This window comes from Pleurodeles waltl, chromosome 2_2 (genome assembly GCF_031143425.1).
Source record: "Pleurodeles waltl isolate 20211129_DDA chromosome 2_2, aPleWal1.hap1.20221129, whole genome shotgun sequence".
NCBI lineage: Eukaryota > Metazoa > Chordata > Amphibia > Caudata > Salamandridae > Pleurodeles > Pleurodeles waltl.
In genome coordinates, this window is record NC_090439.1 from 808291001 (window position 1) to 808313910 (window position 22910).

Below are 22910 nucleotides of genomic sequence, written 5' to 3' on the forward strand. Positions count from 1 at the left end.
GGCAGGTTTCCTTCTTAATAGCAATCAATTCTTTAAGAAGAGTTAGTGGAATTAAAGCATTCACTTTAGAAGAACCTTTCTTTCAGATTCACAAGAACAAAATAGTCCTTAGGACAAACCCTACATTCCTACCAAAAGTAGTTTCACCATTAAATATCAGTCAGTGGAATTGCCAGTCTTCTTTCCACAGCCAGATTCAGTTGCTTAAAGAGCTCTTTATACCCTTGATGTTGAAACCGCTCTTGTATATTATATAGATAGAACAAAACAATTCAGGAATTTCAGCAGCCTCACAAAGGTAATCCAATTTCAAAACAAGGGTTAGCCAGATGGATAGTAAAGTGTATTCAAACTTGTTATCTTAAAGCTAATAGACAGGTACTAGTAAGTCCGAAAGCACATTCCACTAGAAAGAAAGGAACTTCAATTGCATTCTTAAGAAATATACCAATGGCAGATATATGTAAAGCAGCCACATGGTCTACACCACACACATTTAATAAACACTACTGTGTGGATGTGTTATCTTGCCAGCAAGCAAAAATAGGGCAAGCAGTGCTTGAAACACTATTTCAAACTACTCCAACAGGCTAGCTACCACTTATTTTGGGAGGGGACTGCTTTACAGTCTATGCAAAGCATGTGTATCTTCAGCTACACATGCCATCAAACGGAAAATGTTACCCAGTAGACATCTGTTTGTGGCATGTAGTTCTGCAGATTCACATGCGCCCTCCCTCCTCCCCGGAAGCCTGTAGCCTTTGTAGTACTTTATTTGTCAATATGTATATTCATTGCATGGACATCTTCGTGTGTGTGTGTGTGTGTGTGTGTGTGTGTGTGTGTGTGTGTGTGTGTGTGTGTGTGTATTTCTACTCTACTTCACCCTCCTGCGTATATTCATTGCATGGACATCTTCGTGTGTGTGTGTGTGTGTGTGTGTGTGTGTGTGTGTGTGTGTGTGTGTGTGTGTGTGTGTGTATTTCTACTCTACTTCACCCTCCTGCGGGTAAAACAATCGGACTTGATGCCCATGCGCAGTATCACCGACAGGAGGAGTCACTCGATCTCATGACTCGAAAACCTTTGAAGAAAAAGAACTTGTAACACTCTGAGCCCAACACTAGATGGCTGACTTATGCAAAGCATGTGAATCTGCAGCACTACATGCCACAAACAGATGTCTACTGGATAAGTAACGTTTTCCGTATGTGTGTGTGTGTGTATCTATACATATATATATATATGTGTGTGTAAGTGTATATATGTGTGTATTTGTATATGTTTGTGTATATGTATCTTTGTAATGTTTGTGTGTATATATATATGTGTGTGTGTATATATATATGTGTGTGTGTAGATGTAGATATACGTATATCTGTGTATTTATGTCTTGGGTAATTGGATCATTGTTCAGTTTCTCTTCCCCACCGGGAGGCATGCCTTTGGGCCCATTGATTGAGGTGTATACTCCCAATGGGTCCCCGTGGCTGCATATGGGATGGAAATCTGGGGCATAGGAGTGTGGAGCTATCCAAATGGAGGAAAATCTCTTTAGCAGGACGTTGCTGTGTGCTCCCCGCCCTACCTTGCATTTTATTTGCCATAATGAGTTAGGCCTGGGATACTTGATTGACAGATTTCACACTCGCTCCCCACTGTTGGACCTCTCAGTAGTACTTCACATCAAACTACCAAACAGACCAGACCTGTTAACGCAACACAAACAACAGATCAGACACCCCAATCCAGCAATGTTCAATCTAGCAATCTGGCTCCTGAAGTCTTAGAGTTTGGCTATCTAAATCTTCCAAACAAGTGTATGGATGTCATTAAACAGGCAAGAAAAACTACCACCAGGCATTGCTATGCTAATAAATGGAAAAGATTTGTTTTCTACTGCCAAGCAAAACACATCATACCGTTAGATGCGTCCATACATGACATCGTAGGCTATTTACTACGCTTACTTGCAAATTAAACACACAAAATCACTATTTAGAATACCAGTAATTAAAGCCTTCATGGAAGGACTAAAGCCGATCATACCTCCAAGGACACTACCAGTACCCTCATGGAATCTTAATATGGTACTTACACGACTAATGGGTCCTCCTTTTGAACCCATGCATTCTTGTCAAATCCAATTCTTAATTTGGGAAGTGGCATTTCTAGTAGCTATCACTTCACTACAAAGAGTTAGTGAAATACAGGCTTTCACTATTGAGGAACCCTTTATACAAGTACACAAACATAAAGTGGTTCTCCGCACAAATCCAAAATTTCTACCAAAAGTCATTTCACCGTTTCATTTAAACCAAACAGTGGAACTCCCAGTTCTCTTCCCACAGCCAGACTCAGTAGCAGAAAGAGCACTGCATACATTAGACGTGAAAAGAGCTCTAATGTACTATATAGACAGAACAAGACCATTTTGTAAAACTAAACATTTGTTCGTCTCATTCCAGAAACCCATGCTGGTAACCCTATATCCAAAGAAGGCATAGCCAGATGGATAGTTAAATGCATACAAACTTGTTACCTGAAAGCTAAAAGAAAACTACTCATTACACCAAAGGCACACTCCACTAGAAAGAAGGGAGCAACAATGGCCTTTCTGGGTAATATACCAATGACAGAGATTTGTAAGGCAGCCACTTGGTCCACACCTCATACTTTTACCAAACACTACTGTGTAGATGTGTTAGCAACACAACAAGCCACAGTAGGACAGGCTGTATTAAGAACATTATTTCAAACAACTTCAACTCCTACAGGCTGACCACCACATCTGGGAGGATTACTGCTTTGTAGTCTATGCACAGCATGTGTATCTGCAGCTACACATGCCATTGAACGGAAAATGTTACTTACCCAGTGTACATCTGTTCGTGGCATGTTCCGCTGCTGATTCACATGCGCCCTCCCACCTCCCCGGGAGCCTGTAGCCATTTAAGTTGCAATTAGAAATTGTATATATGTAAATAAACACTTCTTTAGCGCAAACTATGTACATACATAACTATTCCTTTGCATGAACATCTTTACTATTCTCATCCTACCACTCCAACCTCACCCTCTGGGGGAAAACAATCTAAGATGGTGTCAATGCCCATGCGCAATTGAGCCGAAAGGGAGGAATCACTCGGTCCCGTGACTCGAAAAGACTTCTTAGAAGAAAAACAACTTGTAACACTCCGAGCCCAACACTAGATGGAAGGAACAGTGCACAGCATGTGAATCTGCAGTGGAACATGCCACAAACAGATGTACACTGGGTAAGTAACATTAAATATATATATATATATATATATATATATATATATATATATATATATAACCATGAATTTATGTTTTCATGGTTGTATTGTACTTTTCGAAATCTGGATTGCTTTTAGACCACTATGTATTTGTCAGTAAAAAGCTCAGTTGCAACCATTAGAGTATCTGGGATACATTTGTGGCGGTTATTCCTCTGAAATGAATGTCCTTTGTAAATGACTGCTTATCCTGTTGAGCTTTAATATGATTTTTCAAAAACCTTTTTTTCAGTGTTTCACCTAATTTCACATGTTTTTTCTACAGGAATGTAACACCTCATACCACTTTAGAATTTAAAGTATGGAGCCATCACACGTTAAAAGCTGATGCATTATTAGGAAAAACCACTGTAGATTTAGGAAAAGCTTTGGAAACGCACAACAGAAAACGTAAGTTAAACAGTTAATTTGTATTAAGAGTTATGTATCTTGTTTTATGATAAAAACACAAACCCAATGAGTTGCAATCTTCTCCGACGTCAAGTCCTCTCAAATTACGAATTGTTTGTGGTAACACATTAACGGCAATTATCTGAAATATTTATGCTCCTACAAATTGGAGTCATAATGTTAATGGGAATTGTTATTCGTTGTTCCCCACTCACATCTACTTCATAATATAGTGTGGTATCAAACTCATTTAACTGTAGAAGGACACCTAGAGACAGAAGACAGTGGCTGTGTTTTTTTTATGTTCTTTTGATTTTGGTTCTATGAGTGCTTAACTAATACTATTGATTAATGTATAGACATACCTTCTTTGCAGACTTTCTGTCTGGCTTTCTTCCCATTGGGTTACACGCTTCTTTATCACATAATTCGACCTTTTCTGTTCTAATTTATTTTGTTTTGGGCATCTATGTATTTGTTTTTGTATATATTTGTGGTTTTCTCTACCTTCAGTCCTCCGTCTATGACTATTACACTGAGGCTTCTAACATTTCCAATTTGGTGGCACCTGCATAGCCCGATAATGTTCACTCTGAGAACTGATTTCTGCTCCTTCGATTAACGCAAGTCCTCTCTCTATGACCATGAGGGTGGTGCTTATATAATAGGGAAAATTGCGGCACCCCGCGTAGCCGATATTCATCGTATTGACATTTTCATAAGATTAACAGGTAACATGGTGTTTTGGGCTTTGCTAGCAATTGTTAACATTGTGTACTTCTTCGACTTAAGGACTTACAACGTGACGTTATGGGTCGGTCAGGTTTGATAGTGTTATTTGTGGTTGTGCTATATAGCTACTGTCAAAAATATTAACCCATGCTGTATAGTTCGTGATTTAGTACCACCGCTTTTGTGTGATGGGTCTTGATATTAAGTCATATGGACATACTACTATGTGCTTATACACAGGGGACCATCTTGTGGTTTTCTCTACCTTCAGTCCTCTGTCTATGATTACTACACTGAGGCTTCTAATATTTCGAATTTGGCGGCACCTGCGTAGCCCAAAAATGGTCACTCTGAGAACTGTTTCTGCTTCTTCGATTAACGCAAGTCTTCTCTCTATGGTCATGATGGTTGTGCTTATATAAAGGGAATATGGCGGCACCTCGCGTAGCCGTCATTCATTGTACTAACATCTTCATAAGTTTGACAGGTAATGTGGCGGTTTGGGCTTCACTAGCAAGTGGTAACATTTTGTACTTCTCGGACTTAAGGACTCACAACGTGATATGAGTCGGCCAGGTTTAATAGTGTTATTTGTAGTTTTACTATATAGCTACTGTCAAAAAATATTTTACCCATGCTTTATATTTCGTGATTCAGTACCACCGCTTTTGTGTTACGGGTCTTGATATTAAGTCATATGGGCGTTCTACCATGTGTTTATACACAGGGGACCATCGTACTATTGCTGCCATTGTTCTCGCATTAACAATTAGACTATTTTGAAACCATCTGGTACTAGACTGTTGGTCTATATTGACCATGTTTCTCCACTTTTCTGAGAATGTATATTTAATATGCAACTGTTGTGGTTTTGCATGATAGTTATAACTCTGATATCGAAAGTTACAATATAAGATACAGCCATTATATCTTACCCAGTTTTATTTGTGATGTTGTATAACAAATTGCCTATGGGACATCGGGCTCTGGTCGCCCATTTTTTTTAATTGCGTGCGCAGTGGGAGAACAGTTTTCTCGGGATCCGATAGTTTTCGAACATATGGACAGGTTTCTTGACATTAGTTTCTACTGTTTTACATCCTTTTTTGTGGTGCTTTCTACTTTCATATTTTTAGGCTTATCATGACCGTGTTGATTGCCTAATATACCAGATTCAACATACATGGTCTTGATTACTACACCGCTAGAATTTTTTGATGCTTAAAAATCCAATATCAAATATTTGGCGATTTGAAAATCTACTTACCTTTGTGGTAAGTCATCTTTTTCTCTATTTCAACCTTTTATCATGCACTTGGGGAATTTGGGTATAAATCTTCTTACTATGTTTTTTTTTTGTATCACCTTTTTCTTCAAATTACTATCTCATCACTCACTATTGATTCTTGAGACTAAAACTAATATTTGATTCTATTACTTTGAATATCATAATCTTTGACCTGTTCATACATATGACTGTATGCACTTTTCACATGGTCATTACTAGGTATGCACAGTGTCTCTGCTTTTACATCATTTTGATCACAGCTCTCTAATTTTGGGTGTTTTTTGTGAAGGGAACTCCTTCTCCGTCCAATTTTGAACTCTACGGAAGATAAATATATATGTGTATACTTTTTCTTGTGTGTATATTTTGCAGCCTTGAGAAAGTCAAGTTGACGAAACACGTGTTGGCTGTTGTATCTCTGGATTCATGATGCCTGTTGTATCTCTGGATTCATGTTGGAGGTTACCATATGGAACAATTGGATGAATAAAAACGCTATAATACACCTATATTGAATAGGAATTCTTATTGGCACAACAAGAAGAATCAGACTTTTATGGTGTGCCATGGTACAACAATATGTAGTAGGACACCTATACAATTTGGAATGGTTTGCTATTCTGCCCGTGAGTTGTAAAAACTACATTCTGTATAACTTGATTCTGGTTAAGCCTCCATTCCTCAAGTAGTAACCATATCCTGAGCCACTGTGGGGACAAGATCATTTCATATTATTTTAGTGACGTGCTCGTAAAACAGTGTTTAAATTTTGCAAAACTGTTGTGAAGACCCTGTCATGGGTAGTATCACCCATATTATTCTGGCCCACGTGAAGTGATGCCCATCTGTTTTCTTTCAGAAAGCCGTCAGCATGTACATTCGAGATAATATAAAAGCCTATGTCAATCAGTCCTTCCTGCTAAATTGTAGTTATCTTTCCAACCCCGTTCTTCCAGGTAAGGGCAATATCAAAGATGGTAAACTGGAGATCAGCTGTACTGAAACAAGCAAATAAGCTGTGTTAGAACCACAGGATGGGTGATGGCTCCGACTAACTTCATACCTCTGGACAACTCTACCAGTAGATGTATTCTTTTGTAAGGAACCACAACTTTTATTAGTTAATGCTGATATTTGCCGAAAAACACAAAAGGTAGTTGATTTATGTTAACTCCTTTGTGATAACTTTTGTCACTAAAGAGTACGATGTAAAATCACTTCTGTGCACAGCTAACCTGAGTTTACCAAATGGTACCCCACAGCAAAACTTTTTTTTGTGATCCTAGTGCTGGTGTGTCCAATTGGTGGATCACGAGCTACCAGTACCTGGCAGACACCTTAAGAGTAGATCACAGGCTTGAGTTCATTTTTAACTAGGCACAAGTTCACAGTTAAGGGAAGGCTGTATTTATTTTACATTATCTTCAGGCTTCAGATAGCAGGGCCTTATAAAGAGCAGTGCTGGAGTAATTTGTGCGGCCAGAGGTGAAGAACTGAAATACTATAACTAAATAATGTTCATTTCTCTCGTAGGGGATTTCCATGTATAGTCATAAGCACTGAATAGTTCCGCGCGCCTGCGGGGACCCCGGAGCACTGTTGTGTAGTATATTCTTAAGTGCAATCATCAGCTCCTTGACAAAAAGGTCTGTGAAAAACACTTAAGAATAACAATGTGCAGCCTATGTGAACAGCTACACAGGCCAAATTGTTAGAAGAAAAAAAAAAAACAGTTGTAGTGTAAATTTCACGTTTAAACCTCTATTTATTCTATAAATACATAAATAAATACATTCTCATATTTTATTTACACCTCTCATGAGAATAAAACAATGTAGGGCAGTGTAGCCCATAGGCTGCCATTATACAGAATGAAAATAGAGCTGTGCCTTTAAGAAAGTAAAGTCTTCCTGTTTCCCATCATGCACAGCAAAAGGCAGTTGCCTCAGTTCTTTTTTCCGGCTCCTTTCTGACAGGACCCTGAAGCATTGAGCTCTACCTCACAAAATCCTTTTGTGACAGAAATTCATTTAAAATCTTTTGAATTTCATTTTCACTCGACGTTTTTAACATTGAGTGATAATTTTCTGCTTTTTTCTGTTAGATTCTGACAGAATTTTGAGGTTTTTCTACTTCAGAAATGCCTTCACTGTTTGACAAATGTCCTTCTTGTGGCAGAAAAAAGGCCAAAACAGATCCACATCGGGTCTGCATAATTTGCCTTCCATCCAGCCACAAACCGGAGTCGTGTGACATCTGCAAAACCTTCTCCAGAAGGACCCTTCGTGACAGGGAGAAGATCCGACTCCAGGCGAAAGAGGACAGGAGGAAAAGTGGTCATTCTACCACAGAGCGAGGAGAAGGTCAGTCTTCTACCAGGGCTCACACTGGTTCCTCTATAACTCCGACCAGACCGGCTCAAAAACGGCACAGGTCTCCGACGACGTCGAGGGCGTCGACGTCGAGGCAAGGAACGGCGCCAACATGCTCGCCGTCGAGGAGTGGTTCGCCGGCGAGAAAGAGACATCGCTCGCCGTCGAGACGGCGTGGACTTTCGCCGTCGAGATCTGGGTCAACGTCGACACGGCGAGGACGTTCCACGTCGAGGAGATCTGAATCCGGTTCGCCGTCGAAACGGCGAGATCGATCAACGTCGAGGGGTGCTCGACGTCGTAGACGTTCACCGTCATCACGGCGACGTCGAGGGTCGTCGTCGAGAGATTCTCAACGGCGAGAAGAATCGACGGCGAAGGACACTCGCCGTCACCGTACTTCGACGTCGAGGAGTGTGTCGACGTCGAGACAATCAAAAAGACCTAGGAAGGTTTATACAACCTCAGAATCCTCGGCTTCAATCATCCTCCTTCCAGCGTCTCCACAACTCTCTCCTCGACAATCACCATTGCCACAGACGCCGGTAACACCTACGGCGCCTCTTCCGGCTCCGCCTGTAGAGTCTGTTTTGAGGACTCCAACGCGGTCTGTAAGACGTTCGGGACATTCCTCTAGACGCTCTTCTTCCTCTCGGCACCGTCATGACCCACAGAGATCTCAGCATTCACATCACAGGCGTTCTTCTTCGTCTACACGGGACTACTCTCCAACCCTATCGGACTCACCGTCCCCGAGAGTGTCCCCCATAGATGATGTGAATACGTTCCAGGAGGTCTTAGTACGAGGGGCAACCAAGCTGAACATCCCGCTGGCGGTACCTGCCCCATCGACGTCAGTGATCTTCGAGACCTTGCATCACAGGACATCTTCCAGACCTTTGCTTCCACTGGTTCCAGGTCTCCTTGAACCAGCAATGGATATTTTCCTTGCACCGGCCGCAACAAAGTCTGCTCCTTCCAGACTTATTAAAAAATATCGTCCACCAGAACAAGATCCTCTATTCTTGAGGTCGGACCCAGTTCCTGATTCGGTGGTCATAGTAGCGGCAAAGAAACTGCATTCAACCTCACCATCTTCTTCTTCACCTCCAGATAAAGAGAGCAGAAAGATAGATGCTGCAGGACGAAAAGTATGCTCTACTGCAGCCGTCACGATGAAGGCAGCCAGCGCTACTGCGTTATTAGGGCGGTACGATCGTGCCCTCTGGGACTCTTTAATACAGTTTGCGGAACATCTTCCTAAGGATAAAAGGGAAGATTTCCTGGAGGTCGTGGGTGAGGGATCCATGGTGTCTAACCAAATTATAAGTGCTGCAGCTGACTCTTCGGTGCTATCCGCACACAATTATGCACACGGGATAGCGCTCAGAAGGCATGCATGGTTGAGACTTACATCACTCAAACCTGAAGCGCAGCAGAGAATACAAAACCTGCCTTTCTCGGGCTCCACCTTGTTCGGTTCTCATGCCGATGATGAGATGGCTAGAATGAAAGCTGAACTAGATACCTTGAAAGCGGTAGGGATGGAAAGACCGAAAGAACAAAGAAAGGTTTTCCGGCCATATCAACGACGACTTTTCACCCACCGGTATCAGTCGCCACACTGGATGTCTTCGCGCCCCCAGCAACAGCAACAACAGCAGTATCAAAGGGGTTTCTCTACTCAGCGAAGGTCGACAAGGGGTCGTTCAACACCTCAAACTCAGGCAACTCGACAGGCTCCCATGTCTAAGCCCTGAATCTTTGCTTCCCACTCCTCCGTTATCCACTCCGGTAGGGGGAAGTATCTCAAATCATCTGGACGAGTGGCTACGCATCACAACAGACGCCTGGGTATTGAATATTGTGAGACATGGTTACGCTCTCAGATTCACCAGTCCTCCACCATCTGTTCCACCCAAAACAACCAACCGCCATCTCGAAGCTCTACAGTTAGAGATCAATATCCTATTGCAAAAAAGAGCCATAGAACCCGTTCCCATCAGCCAGCAAGGGAAGGGGATTTATTCGAGATATTTCCTTGTACCGAAAAAAGACAAACAAGAGTTTCGTCCCATCTTAGATCTGAGGACAGCAAACAAATGGATTCGCAAAGAAAAATTCAGGATGTTAGCCTTACACCAAATTTATCCACATCTACGTCAGGGCGACTGGCTATGTGCGATAGATCTTTGCGACGCTTACTTTCACATCCCAGTAACCAAGAAACATCGAAAATTCCTAAGGTTCACTGTCGGAAAACGCCATTACCAATTTGCAGTTCTACCTTTCGGCCTAAAATCAGCGCCAAGAACTTTTTCCAAATGCATGGCGGTAGTAGCCGCCCACTTGAGGAAACAGCGAATATTCGTCTACCCCTATCTAGACGATTGGCTCATAAAGGCCTCCAGTTGTCTCGAGACACAGCAACATTTCGAATGGACTCTACAACTGCTGCAAAAACTTGGTCTTCAAGTCAATCTCCTGAAATCTACAGCAACACCTGTTCAGAGGTTGCATTACTTAGGGGCCATTGTAGATACCAGGCTAGGAAAGGTGTTTCCTTCGGAGGAACGACGGTTATCGATTCTCCAGAAGTGCAAACAACTGCAGGAAAGACCTCAAGCCACTGCAAGAATAATAGCTTCTCTACTGGGCTCGATGGCGTCTTGTATCCATCTGGTTCCCAATGCTCGCCTCCATATGAGACCATTGCAGGAAAACCTGAAGGATCAGTGGTGTCAACTGAGGGACGATTGGGAGAACAAAGTCCTTCTTTCTCCTCACACCCTACAATCCCTCAAGTGGTGGTGTTTACCCAGCAATCTCTTGGTGGGGATTCCGTTCCAACATCGGCCCCCATCTCAAACCATCGTAACAGATGCGTCACTGATCGGATGGGGGGCGCACATGGAACATCTTCGAGTCCAAGGCGAGTGGTCACAGAGAGAGAGTCTCTATCACATCAACCTGCTGGAACTTCGCGCAGTCCACCTTGCGCTCAAAGCCTTCCTTCCCTCTCTGAGAACGGAAACTCTCCTTCTCCAGACAGACAACGTGGCCACTATGTACTACGTGAACAAACAAGGAGGCACCAGGTCCAGAATTTTATCCAGAGAGGCTCAGACAATCTGGCATTGGCTTCTAGCCAGGAACCTGTCACTAGTGGCAACTCACCTGCCCGGCATCCAGAATGTTCAAGCGGATGCCCTCAGTCGGGTAATGGACGAGAACCACGAATGGGTACTACACGACGACGTCGTTCATTCCATTTTCGCACTCTGGGGTACCCCCTCTACAGACCTATTCGCAACCCCAGAAAACAAAAAATGCCAAAACTTCGCCTCCAGATATTACCATCCAGGGACACTGGGGAATGCCCTGTGGATAAGCTGGTCAGGAGCATTTCTTTACGCCTTTCCACCGCTTCCCCTGATTCCGGCGGTCCTCCAGAAGCTGTCCAATGTTCAGACCAAAATGATCCTAATTGCTCCGGAGTGGCCACGCCAGTGGTGGTTCCCAGACCTTCTTCACCGGTCACTCAAACCACACATCAGGCTACCATATCGTCCGGACCTTCTCACGAAGTTCAGAGGGCAGATATCTCATCCCAACCCCTCATCGTTGAGTTTGGCAGCATGGCTCCTGAGCTAGTGCAATATGGACACTTGAACCTACCTCAGGATTGTATGGAAATTCTGAAGGAAGCAAAGCGCCCTTCCACACGATCAGCCTATGCAAGCAAGTGGAAGAGATTCTGCATTTGGTGTTTACACAACAACATTGACCCGGTTTCCTGTGGAGAACAATCTATCCTGCCATACTTGTTAAGTTTGGCAAAATCGGGCTTACAACTGTCGTCAATAAAAGTTCACTTGGCGGCTGTCACAGCATACAGAAAGAGTCCTTCACAAACTTCCTTTTTTCGGATTCCGATTATTAAGGATTTCCTAGAAGGTTTAAAGAAGGTTTTTCCCCCCATTAGAAAGCCTTCTCCTCCATGGGAACTGAACGTTGTCTTATCACGTCTGATGCTGCCGCCATTCGAGCCAATACATAAGGCATCGCTGCAACATCTCACATGGAAAGCTGCTTTTCTGGTGGCAATCACTTCAGCGCGTAGGGTCAGCGAAATCCAGGCCCTTTGCGCTCAGGAACCCTACACGGTTTTTCATTCTGCAAAAGTGGTAATGAGAACTCATCCAAAATTTTTACCTAAGGTAGTCTCCGACTTCCATGTGAACCAAACAATTTCATTACCGACTTTCTTTCAGAATCCAGCTACTCCTGCTGAGAGAACTCTGCACTCTCTGGATGTAAAGAGAGTCTTGAAATTTTACTTGGACAGGACAAAAAGCTTACGAAAATCACAACAGCTTTTTATTAACTATGGCCCAATCAGAACAGGTTTGGGTACATCTAAACAATCTTTATCCAGGTGGATTGTTTCATGTATAATGTTATGTTATCAGTTAGCAAACAAATCCCTTGGTGGTAGGCCAAAAGCCCACTCTACCAGAGGGAAAGCAGCTACTGTAGCCTTGATGAGAAATGTCCCTTTGGCAGAAATATGCAAGGCTGCCACTTGGAGGTCGGTCCATACCTTTACTAAGCATTACTGCCTTGATACAGACGCTAGGGCAGATGCTCAGGTTGGGCAGGCTTTGCTCAAGAATTTGTTTGCATGATTCATGTTTTTCTCAGTATTCTTATATCTACTCCACCGCGGTTATGGGGATGGGCTTGCTACTCTATTCAGTGCTTATGACTATACATGGAAATCCCCTACGAGAGAAGAAATGGTTTCTTACCTGTAACTCCAGTTCTCTCGTAGGGGTATTTCCATGATAGTCATAAGCAACCCTCCCTCCTCCCCGGTGGAGTTGACATAGAACATGAATATTATGGAGGTTGGTACTCCAACAAATGTTTTGTTTTTTCTTCATGTCAGGTTAATAGCCTCCAAAAAAGAACTGAGGCAACTGCCTTTTGCTGTGCATGATGGGAAACAGGAAGACTTTACTTTCTTAAAGGCACAGCTCTATTTTCATTCTGTATAATGGCAGCCTATGGGCTACACTGCCCTACATTGTTTTATTCTCATGAGAGGTGTAAATAAAATATGAGAATGTATTTATTTATGTATTTATAGAATAAATAGAGGTTTAAACGTGAAATTTACACTACAACTGTTTTTTTTTTTTCTTCTAACAATTTGGCCTGTGTAGCTGTTCACATAGGCTGCACATTGTTATTCTTAAGTGTTTTTCACAGACCTTTTTGTCAAGGAGCTGATGATTGCACTTAAGAATATACTACACAACAGTGCTCCGGGGTCCCCGCAGGCGCGCGGAACTATTCAGTGCTTATGACTATCATGGAAATACCCCTACGAGAGAACTGGAGTTACAGGTAAGAAACCATTTCTTATGCTTTAAAACAGGAGAAAAATAAAAACTTGATGAAATTAACACCTCATTTTAATATTTTCCCATTTCAAAGTGCTGCACAAACAGCAGGTCTCTTGCCCCCAGTGGCCAGTAGACACTGTCATATTTATAACTGAACAATAGTAATTTTTATTAATAGGATAAATAAGTAAGAAAAATATTTCTATGAAACATTGAGTCAATGTTTTTCGCTACTTTCAATTAAGCCAACTATGTCCTAATATTTTATGAAGTGTGTTTTTCACTTAAAATTCCTCCCATATAAACAAATGGCTGTATTTCTCGGTGATAAATATGACACAGTGTCTACAGGCAACTGGGTACAAGATGCCTGCTGTTTGTAAATGCAACACTTTGAAATTGGAGAATATGTATATGATGCATTTTATGGAATCCATATGAACATAAAGTTAACTCTTCAGTTTAATATTCTCCCATTTCATAGTTTTGCATTTACACACAGCAGGCATCTTGCTCCCAGTGGCTGGTAGACACAGTGCCATATTTATAACTGAAAAACATGCCAATTTTTAAGTGTGAGAAATTTAAAGTGCAGAAAAATGTCCCATATTATGAACATTTTTGCACAACATTTTTCTGCACCTTAAAGGTCTCCAATTTAAAAAATAAAATGCTTGTATATTTGTGTTGTATATGAAACTGTGCCACATATGACAAAGGTATGTCCTGTGCCACAAATGCATTTGGGCACTCATTCACCCAGATACATGCATCTCATTCACATGCACCCATGTTCATACATCCCAAATACCACACTCTCACAGACACACATGGCAGCCCTGTCATAGTGCCCCTAGTCAAAGTTTTTTGTTCAAAACGTAGTATCTGGCTCAATGGCCATTAGGCTTAAAGTCAATGAAACTGGGCGTCAGGGTGTCAGTTATCTGTGAAAATTGCTTGACCTTCAGTACCTCACAATGATGTTCATTGATCAGAAGTAGCTCTCAATATAGAAGAGGTTGGAGGACCCTGTCCTAATCATATATGTCAACATCCAAACCCGAACGTTTTTCTTATCTTTAAAATCCCAAACTGCTTTATTTTAAATGTCTCTGTCTTAAATTACAAAAGCAAACGCAAAATTACATCTGCTTCCATGGAAGTCAATAAGGAAAATAATTTACCCAGATTTTTTCTTTTCAAGTCCTCCCTCTTTGTAGCTTGAAAAGGTTAGCATGTGTGCTAAATTAAAGCTGAATCGGATTACTATTAACATTTTTGTGTTGAAGCAGCTAATTTAGGGAATAATCCAGGTGCAGGAAAGATGTACATGCAGCCTACTACCACTCCACTTCTTGGGATTTTAAGTGGCTTAAGACCTTGAGAGCTTCTGTAATTACTAAAGAAGACCCTTATGACTGATAGTTTAATTAATATTTCAAGTTCTGTTTTCGGCATTGCCCACATTGGCCACCAATTCTAAATCAGTGATTAGGATGTTGAAGTGCAGCACACGCAAAAATGACGTACCTTGACTTGTTATGGTAACTAATTGTCTTGAATTGAGATTCTTTTTAATTAAAAACAATTTGTTGGTATGCAGTTTTTTTTATCTGTGCCTGCCTATCTTCGAATTTGCCATAGTGGATGAAGAATTACTGTTTTCACAAATATTTTTTCCTTTTTTTTTTTTTTAGTGGAAAGGGTCAGAGAACAATTAAAGCTTTCAATTGAAAACAAGCATGGCATTGTACAGACTGGAGAGCTTACGGTTGTTTTGGACGGTTTGGTTGTTGAGGAAGAATCACTAGGAAACTGCAGTTCATCAACAACTCGTAAGTCCAATAAGGGTTTGCTCAAATGTCTAAATTAGAGAAATGAAGAAGACGCTAAAATTAATTTGTTTCCGTTTCAGTTGAAATGCACCAAAATGGTGATGCTGTTCATGAAACCAGAAACGATTCATCCACCGGATGTAGATCGAGGTTAGTTCTTTTTAGCTGACTCCTCGTATACCTTTGATAAATCTTGCATGTTGTACAGTGCTGCTACTCTTTCCACAATTTTATTGTTTTTTAAGCAGAACTATGTTTGCATTTAATAGCATACTAGATTTGAGGCAAACCAAACAATGTTTCTATATTATCTTTATAACCATTCCCACTTAAAGGTGCACTACAGGCTTTTTGACATTAAAGGATAATGTGCAGTCTTCTTTTTTTTTTCCAAAAGCAAATGCTTGTTCTTTCATACAGTAGACATTCTGTATCCCACTATATTGTATATCCGCTAATTAGGTAGTCCTTCATCAACCATTGTGGGCTATTTCCCTATATACAGTACAGAAACGATCACCTTTACTGTCAGGATTGCAACTGATGCAGAGAAAGATTCCCCCCTCTCCCCCTCCACACCTTAAAGAACAAAAGAGAAAATAAAAACAGTATCCCCAAAGGCAAGCAATATTGTCCTAGGTGATGGGAGGGACTTTAGAAATCAACAGCTCAAGGGGTCAGTTTCGGTCCCCTAGTTATCCCCCCTGTTGCTCCCCCACTCTAGAATTGGAAGAGATAGAGAGCCTGTGTGCCGGCAGGGCATGCACACAAAGGCAGGCCTCTGGACAGATACAACACAAAGGCAGGCCTCTGGACAGATACAACACTAAGGGGCCCCAAATGAATTCAAAGTTTTTATAATTATCCATACATATGTCAGCCATCCTTTCCATTGTAAGTGCCTGCCATAGTCTGGCGTGCCATTGCGTTAGCAATGGTGCCTCTTTTTTAGGTTGAGCTTGCAAGCATTCTGGCCTGTTGTAATCTATCTGTGGGCTTTTAACCACGCCTACCGCATGCCCATCACTATCACTCGTTCATGGGCTTGCCTCTCAAAAATCCTTTTTTTATCATTGGTAAATGCTTTGCGTTTGTCCCTCCTTGGGGCAGTTTTGTTACCACCTTGGCTATCGACCCTTTTATATGGATAATTTCACTTTTCCGATACTTTTGACTGCGAGCAAGCTTCTTTTTCCTTTAGTGCCTCTCATTCTCGCTCACGCTCATGGCGGCCATGGCGCATTGAATCGGCTTGCTTATGTCAACTGTTTTACTTTTTATTTACAATTTATGTGGCAAGAAAAGTCCAGTTAGGCATTTACAATGCTAATAGCTCTTACTTGAGCAAATGCGAGACTCATTGCATTGCAAATGCTTGTTCTGGCATGCTGCTGCTAAGGCTATTTTAGCTGCTCCAAGACCCATCCATAAAATTGCAGTCTTCCTTGGTTTGGAGCTGAAGGGAATCATCTCCTAGACCTAGTAATGCAAAGTCAGGATTGTCTGGAATCGGGTTCCCCAGAATCTTTGATTTGAGCCAGAATTTCAGAGTAGAATGTCTTACCAGATGTGGCAAAAGTCACCCAGTTAGCCACATCCTCTCTAGCATAAATCTGACATTATTGGGAAAATATGTTTGAGTTTAGTGGGATAGAGATACTAATCAGGTAATTGTTTATAATGGACTTCTACCATATCAATAGAATGATTAAACCGTAAAATATCTTTCCAAAGTCTGCTCCAACTGGTCTCGGAGATGTCGCGTCCAAGGACCTGCTCCCAAAAGCTTTTATATCTGGTTTGTGAAAAAGGAGTGGTGGATAGCAGAAAGGAGTACATGAAGGATATACTGCCCTTAGAGGTCCCTGTTTGTATTACAAATTGCTTGATGGGCGTCATGTCCCTAGTACCCACTTCTCAGACATCAGGATTAAGCAGCCAGTGTTTTAGTTGTGTGTAACAGTAGTATTCCATGGAGGGGAGGTGAATATTTCTCTGGCAGTGCTCCAAAGTGAGAATATCCCACCTGTGGTTTGGCATCCCCCTTCTCTCCATGTATCAAATGCTGTGGGAAGGCTGGATTAAAATGGATTGTGTGAAAGGGGAGAGGAAGGTGGTCCACTACATTATGAAGTACCGCATTCCAAACTTTAAGCGTCATTGTTGTGGGTGTGCTCTGATATGCATTGGGTGGACTGTCTGCTTTTGGTTTCCACAATACCTCTTAGATATACCTGCCCACTACTGCTCTGTCCATGTGCAGCCAGTGTTTATCTGACACGCGTAAGGGCCATTCAAACATGAAATGCAACTGGGCAGCTTTATAGTTTAAATGGAAGTCTGGGAGACCTACCTCACCTGCGTCTTTTGGAAATCATAATATCTTTTGGAATAAGCGTGCTCTGTGATTTTGCCATATGAAGCGGGTTATTAAGGAGCCGAAGGATAAGAGGAAGCCACATTTTAGGTCCACATGAAGGCCTTGGAAGAGATATAATAGCCTAATTTTTATGGTGTGAATATATCCTAGCCACGAGATGTACATGGGTGCCTATCTTTTGAAGTCTGCCATAAACTGAGCGTTAGGTTAGAAAGGAAGGATTTGGTTAAATTAATGAGGAATCCCGCCAGTCCTTCAAATCCCGGCAGTGTCATTTGGTGGGCATCCAGCGACGACTGTAGTGAGGTCAAAGTAATCAGAACGTCATCCTCAAAAGGGGAAAAGTTATGGACATGGGAGCCGAATGGTAGACCTTGGATAGTGGGCAGGGTGCAAGTTGTAGCTGCCAGGGGTTCTATGCTTAGGGCGAAAAAAATAACTGAGTCTGGGCACCCCATGCCCTTCTTTGGAACTGAAAAAAGTATGTTCCAGCTCCGTTAATGAATACTGTCGAGCAGGGGGAGGCATATTTGCCAGGACCATGGCAAGAAAGGGGTTGCAGATGCCGAAGTGAAGTAGGGTGTGAAATAGGAAGGGCCAATCCACTCAGTTGAATACTTTTTCCACAGCAAGGGCTAACAATATAGCCAGTATCTTTTTCTTTGTTGCTTTCTCAACCAAGTGGACCACCGTCTGCAAATTGTCATGTGTCTGTCGACCGTTAATGAAGCCCGATTGATCCGGGTGGATCAGATCAAACATCAGCTCCTCTAGTCTGGAAGCCAGGATCTGTGTATGTAGCTTGGCATCTAAGTTGAGCTGTGCTGTGTGACAGTATGAGCCGCAGGTGCAGGGTTCTTTACCCGGTTTGGGAATAATCAAAATGAGTGCCTCGGTCATCGAGGGTGTAACTGTCCTTGATTGGGCTACGAAGTAAAAATGCGTGATTAGGTGTGGTGTGAGGTCGGAACTAAACGTTTTGTAGAGGGGAGCTGTATACCCATCTGGTGACTTTTGGGGCTTCAAGGCCTTGATGGCATCTCTAACTTCACCTGTGGTAATTGGCACCCCAAGGAGCTCATTTTGGCCTTCTGTCACTTGAGGAAGTTCTACGTTTCTTAGATAGCCCATTTAGGCCTTGTCTTTTGAAGTGGTGGTAGTGGATAGCCACTTATAAAAACTACCAAAAGTTTAGGCTTTCCTTTATTATATCTCCAATATACTCCAGCTCTCTTTTGAGAGAAAAGAGCCACTGCTTTGTTTTTTGGGCGCTGAGGATTTATACATAATCGGGTAGGATTTATGGCACAACTTATGGTCTTCACCCCCGTTAAGATGAGTCTCTTATTGAGCCACTGTCATGTCGCTGGTCTGGTAGATATTTCTGCAATTTATGACTTTTGGCTGGCGAATTGAGGCCTTTAATTTTCTATGAAAGTGTAGTAAATACCATGGGGATTCAGTTAACATGTGGATCGCTACATGGCTCAGTAATATACTGTCCCTGGGACCTTCCCTCACCCCGCCTCCCCATCCATCAAAAGCCCTTGTGTATCTTCCCAATCCTCACCCCTCTTATGTCCCTCCTCCCCATCATGGAGCTGCGTACCTCGCATGTCTTAGTACCAAACGTCAGGAAACTTAGAAAGAAACAAACAAAAAACTAGTGGGACAACAAGTCTCCAAAGGATCTCAGTAAGGATACATTGCATGTCAGGCGTATAGTCAAAAGACGCTAATGCAAAACTTTTGAAGGTATTTTTGTTAAATGTGTGTGAAGGTTTCTTAGTCATACCCCCTATAAAAGGCTCCTACCATCTTACGGCCAAGTGAGACATACGTAGTTCAGTTTCATCCTCAAAGAAAGGAGGGTAAGCGGACAGTAGAAGATAGCACTATGCGATTTGACTCAGAGAGAGACATTAGTCTCTGTCAATGTGCATTGGCTCCTTGATAAAGGGACCTGCTTAGGAGTGAGAAAAAGAGAGCAGACAAATCATGACTCATTCAATGTTTCTTCTGGGGTTTGGCTTGTTTTATGATTGCCACTGGTTCATCTCTGTACCTCTCAAGTAACTTGCAGATCCCCCTTGTCATTGATCACCTGGAGGTGGCATACCGAAGACTGTCGGTGACATGAAGAGTTTTGTTTTGGTAGTTAAACACCAAGTCAGATGGGTACGTCCATCTGTACCTTATGCACACCTGCTTCAATTTGTCAGTGACTGGCCGTAGTTGTTGTCTAAGCTAATTTCACTAGAGTATAGCTTGGAAAAGAGAACATGTGGCACCTTGGAACGATTTTTCATCCTTCGTCTGTGTTGCTGGAAGAATCACCTCCTTCATCCTAAACAAGTGGAAGTTCACCAATCTATCCTGGGGACTGCCACCCCCTCCTGTGCTCTGGGCACCCACTCAGTAGACTCATTCTATTTTGATGTACATGGGAGTGTCATCCAGCAACTTTGAAAAAAGGCCCACTACGTAGGCTTCAAGGTCTGTACCCTCTGCACCCTCCTCCAAGTTACAGATGCGTAGGTTATCACGTCGTGACCTGTTTTGGAGGTCTTCACATTTCAAAATTGAGGCTTGGAGTTGCATTTGGAGTGAATCAGTTGATTCTTCGGTCACGCTTGTACACCTGTCCACTTCTTGGATCTTAGTCTCCAAAAATAATGTTCAGCCCACTGAGTCAGTATCTTGCTGGAGCGCCATGAACCTGGTATTAATGTCAGACTTGAGTAGATCCAAAGATGAGTTCAGGTCTGCCTTCAGCTCTTCTCGAAATTCCCTCTTGAATTCTTTGAAGGAGATGAGGAAGGTCCTTATTTGTAAGTTCCATTGCATCTCTGTTAGCAGGGACTGAAGGGGCGTCCCGTGTCTCTGTAGGTGTGAAATATCTGGACACTGTGTGTATTAGTTCTTTTTGGAGTCATGAAGACTGTGGTTGCTAAGTGGGGGGTATGACCCCGAGGGTCTCCACCATTTGTACTCTGTCTGGCTATGTCGAGGTAGTTGCTTGGAAGTAGCCACTGTAGTATACCGTGGAGGCAGCGGGGTCTAGACTCGGTCATTGGGTTGTCTTATAACTCCATTTAGGGTAAGAACAAAGCATCCAGGGCTGCCCTGCCATGAACCACACCAACTGCTTCTGTTTGTTATTGCCGTATCTCAATTTAGTAGACCCAGTTCCCCATCATTTAGTCTATCTTTCAGTGGAGAATTGCGGATGTCAGTTACTTGGTATGTCTTATGTGCATTCTGTAAGCGAAACCAAGCGATTGCATCCCCTTTGTGTTCACCAGTATAGGGTTAATCTCAGTGGTCAACCCCCATCTTGAGGTCGGGCAGGAATGGCACTGAAGCTTCCAGGGAGGGTCACTTTTGGCAGGCTTCAAGGAGTGAGAGGGCCAGATGCCCGAGTCGTTTTTTTTTACCATTCATGGGAGACTGTGTTGTGAGTTTTGGAGAGCTTTATTGATATTATGTAGCCCCAGTGTCGCCATCTTGAGATCAGGCATTCAGTGAGCTTCATCTTGTAAAGGTATGTGAGCTCGAATTGCCATTTATGTTTTTATTTTAAGGGTCCTGGAGCCCCTAGGTCATGGGGGTGTCTCTGCTAAGCACCAAAGTTGCTTTTCTGGCTATTGTGATGTTCGCCACTGCTGGCCCTTTTCTCTCTCTGCCATGCTGCAATCTCGCTGGCTGTCGCTGCAGGCCAAATCAACTGCTACTTCTCGCTGTCTTGTGTATACTGTGTTGTTCCCCTGTGGGGGTCGCTCACCTCAAGGTTCGGTGTCGCAGAGGTGCTCCAAATACTATGTATAGGGCCTGGGGTCTTGTTAGAGGCTCTTCTCCCTGCAGCTTTTTAACTCACAGCGGGCTTACTGCAGTCCCTCACAAAGTCTTTGTCAGCACCGCAGTCGGCAGCCATCAGACTCTTCAGTGCTCCAAACGAATCCCCTCCGGCAATGTCCTCTGCATGTCGCTTGTAGAGAAGGGTTCTGCCGTGTCGAGCAGGGCTGGAGATGTGTACACACCTCAATCACACTTAAGTTTGCAGCGGTGCTCGTGTGGATCACGCCCACTCGGTCATCTCTTGGTTGTCAACAATTATCTCTTCCACCCCTCCCCCCCCCAATCCCAACATGTGCATAATCTTTTATACCTGGTATTATAAAGCAGGATAAACGGCACATATATGCTTTATGTACATGTTCTAATTGTTGGATTTAAAGCACAAACTAAGGGAAGAATTGGAGGAGATGGGGATTGCTATTTTAAGAGGTAGGTTGGAGGGGCAAGCATTGCAAATCTGTTGGTATACCAGGATGTTTACACCATCTTCACTTATTGAACATGGTGCTACTTTGTTCTACTTATTTGTGTGCTTATTTGCCACATTTGGTTGAGATTTTCCTTAAGTTGGTGTACAGCCTTGCATAATGAATGTGTCTAACAGATTCCATACAACTTTTTTTTAAAAAGCCAGTTCCCATTCTGGAGATTCCTCACCTTCAGAATGGATCTGGAAACGTATTCCTTTGTTTTCCTTTGCTGGTAAGGTTTTGGATTCTAGCTTTGTACTGGAAGCAATGCTATGGTGATGTCACTACATCAGTAAAGCTTCCACCCTAGTTCACTTGACATCTGATCCTTGTCCATTTTTCAGTGTCCTTAGAAGAGGGGTCTTCAACCTTTTTTGTATGTAATAAGAGCTACTTATGCTCAATGAAAATCCTAAAGAACAGGAGCTTCTATTCATAGTAGCTTGTTAACAGTGACCATGTCAGGTAAGATCACATTAGTGGCTACACCATACAGGATTACTAGCAGTTACTACCTCAGCGCATCAGGCAAGGCGTTGCCAACAGAAATGTGAATATGTCTTTATCCATTTGTAATGCATCAGAATAATACTACCGCCATAGCCCCCCTCTTTTAATATCTCCCCAATGCATCATGATTTATAACTTAAATATTAGCTTGAAATATATTTTGGAAATTCATCCATATGTTTGCAAACATCAACTAAGTGTATGAGCTCTGAAAATATGCACATTTCTGTCTTGGATACAGACTTTTTCATTTTGGGCTACATATATTAATTCAGACAAGCAAAAGCTTCTACTCTGGTATGCTTGCCTACAAACAGACAAGCCAAACACAGGTAGCTGGAGAG

The 22910-nt window shown here is 42.5% G+C and overlaps 1 protein-coding gene across 1 annotated transcript in view; it reads left to right on the forward strand.

Moving 5' to 3' along the window:
- Positions 1-22910, forward strand: part of WWP1 (WW domain containing E3 ubiquitin protein ligase 1) — a 711039-nt gene that overhangs the window by 131123 nt on the left and 557006 nt on the right. Inside the window, exons 4-6 of the mRNA XM_069220436.1 lie at positions 3586-3710; positions 15211-15348; positions 15429-15498. Coding sequence (XP_069076537.1) covers positions 3586-3710; positions 15211-15348; positions 15429-15498 — 333 coding nt within the window. The remainder of the gene's footprint in view (positions 1-3585; positions 3711-15210; positions 15349-15428; positions 15499-22910) is intronic.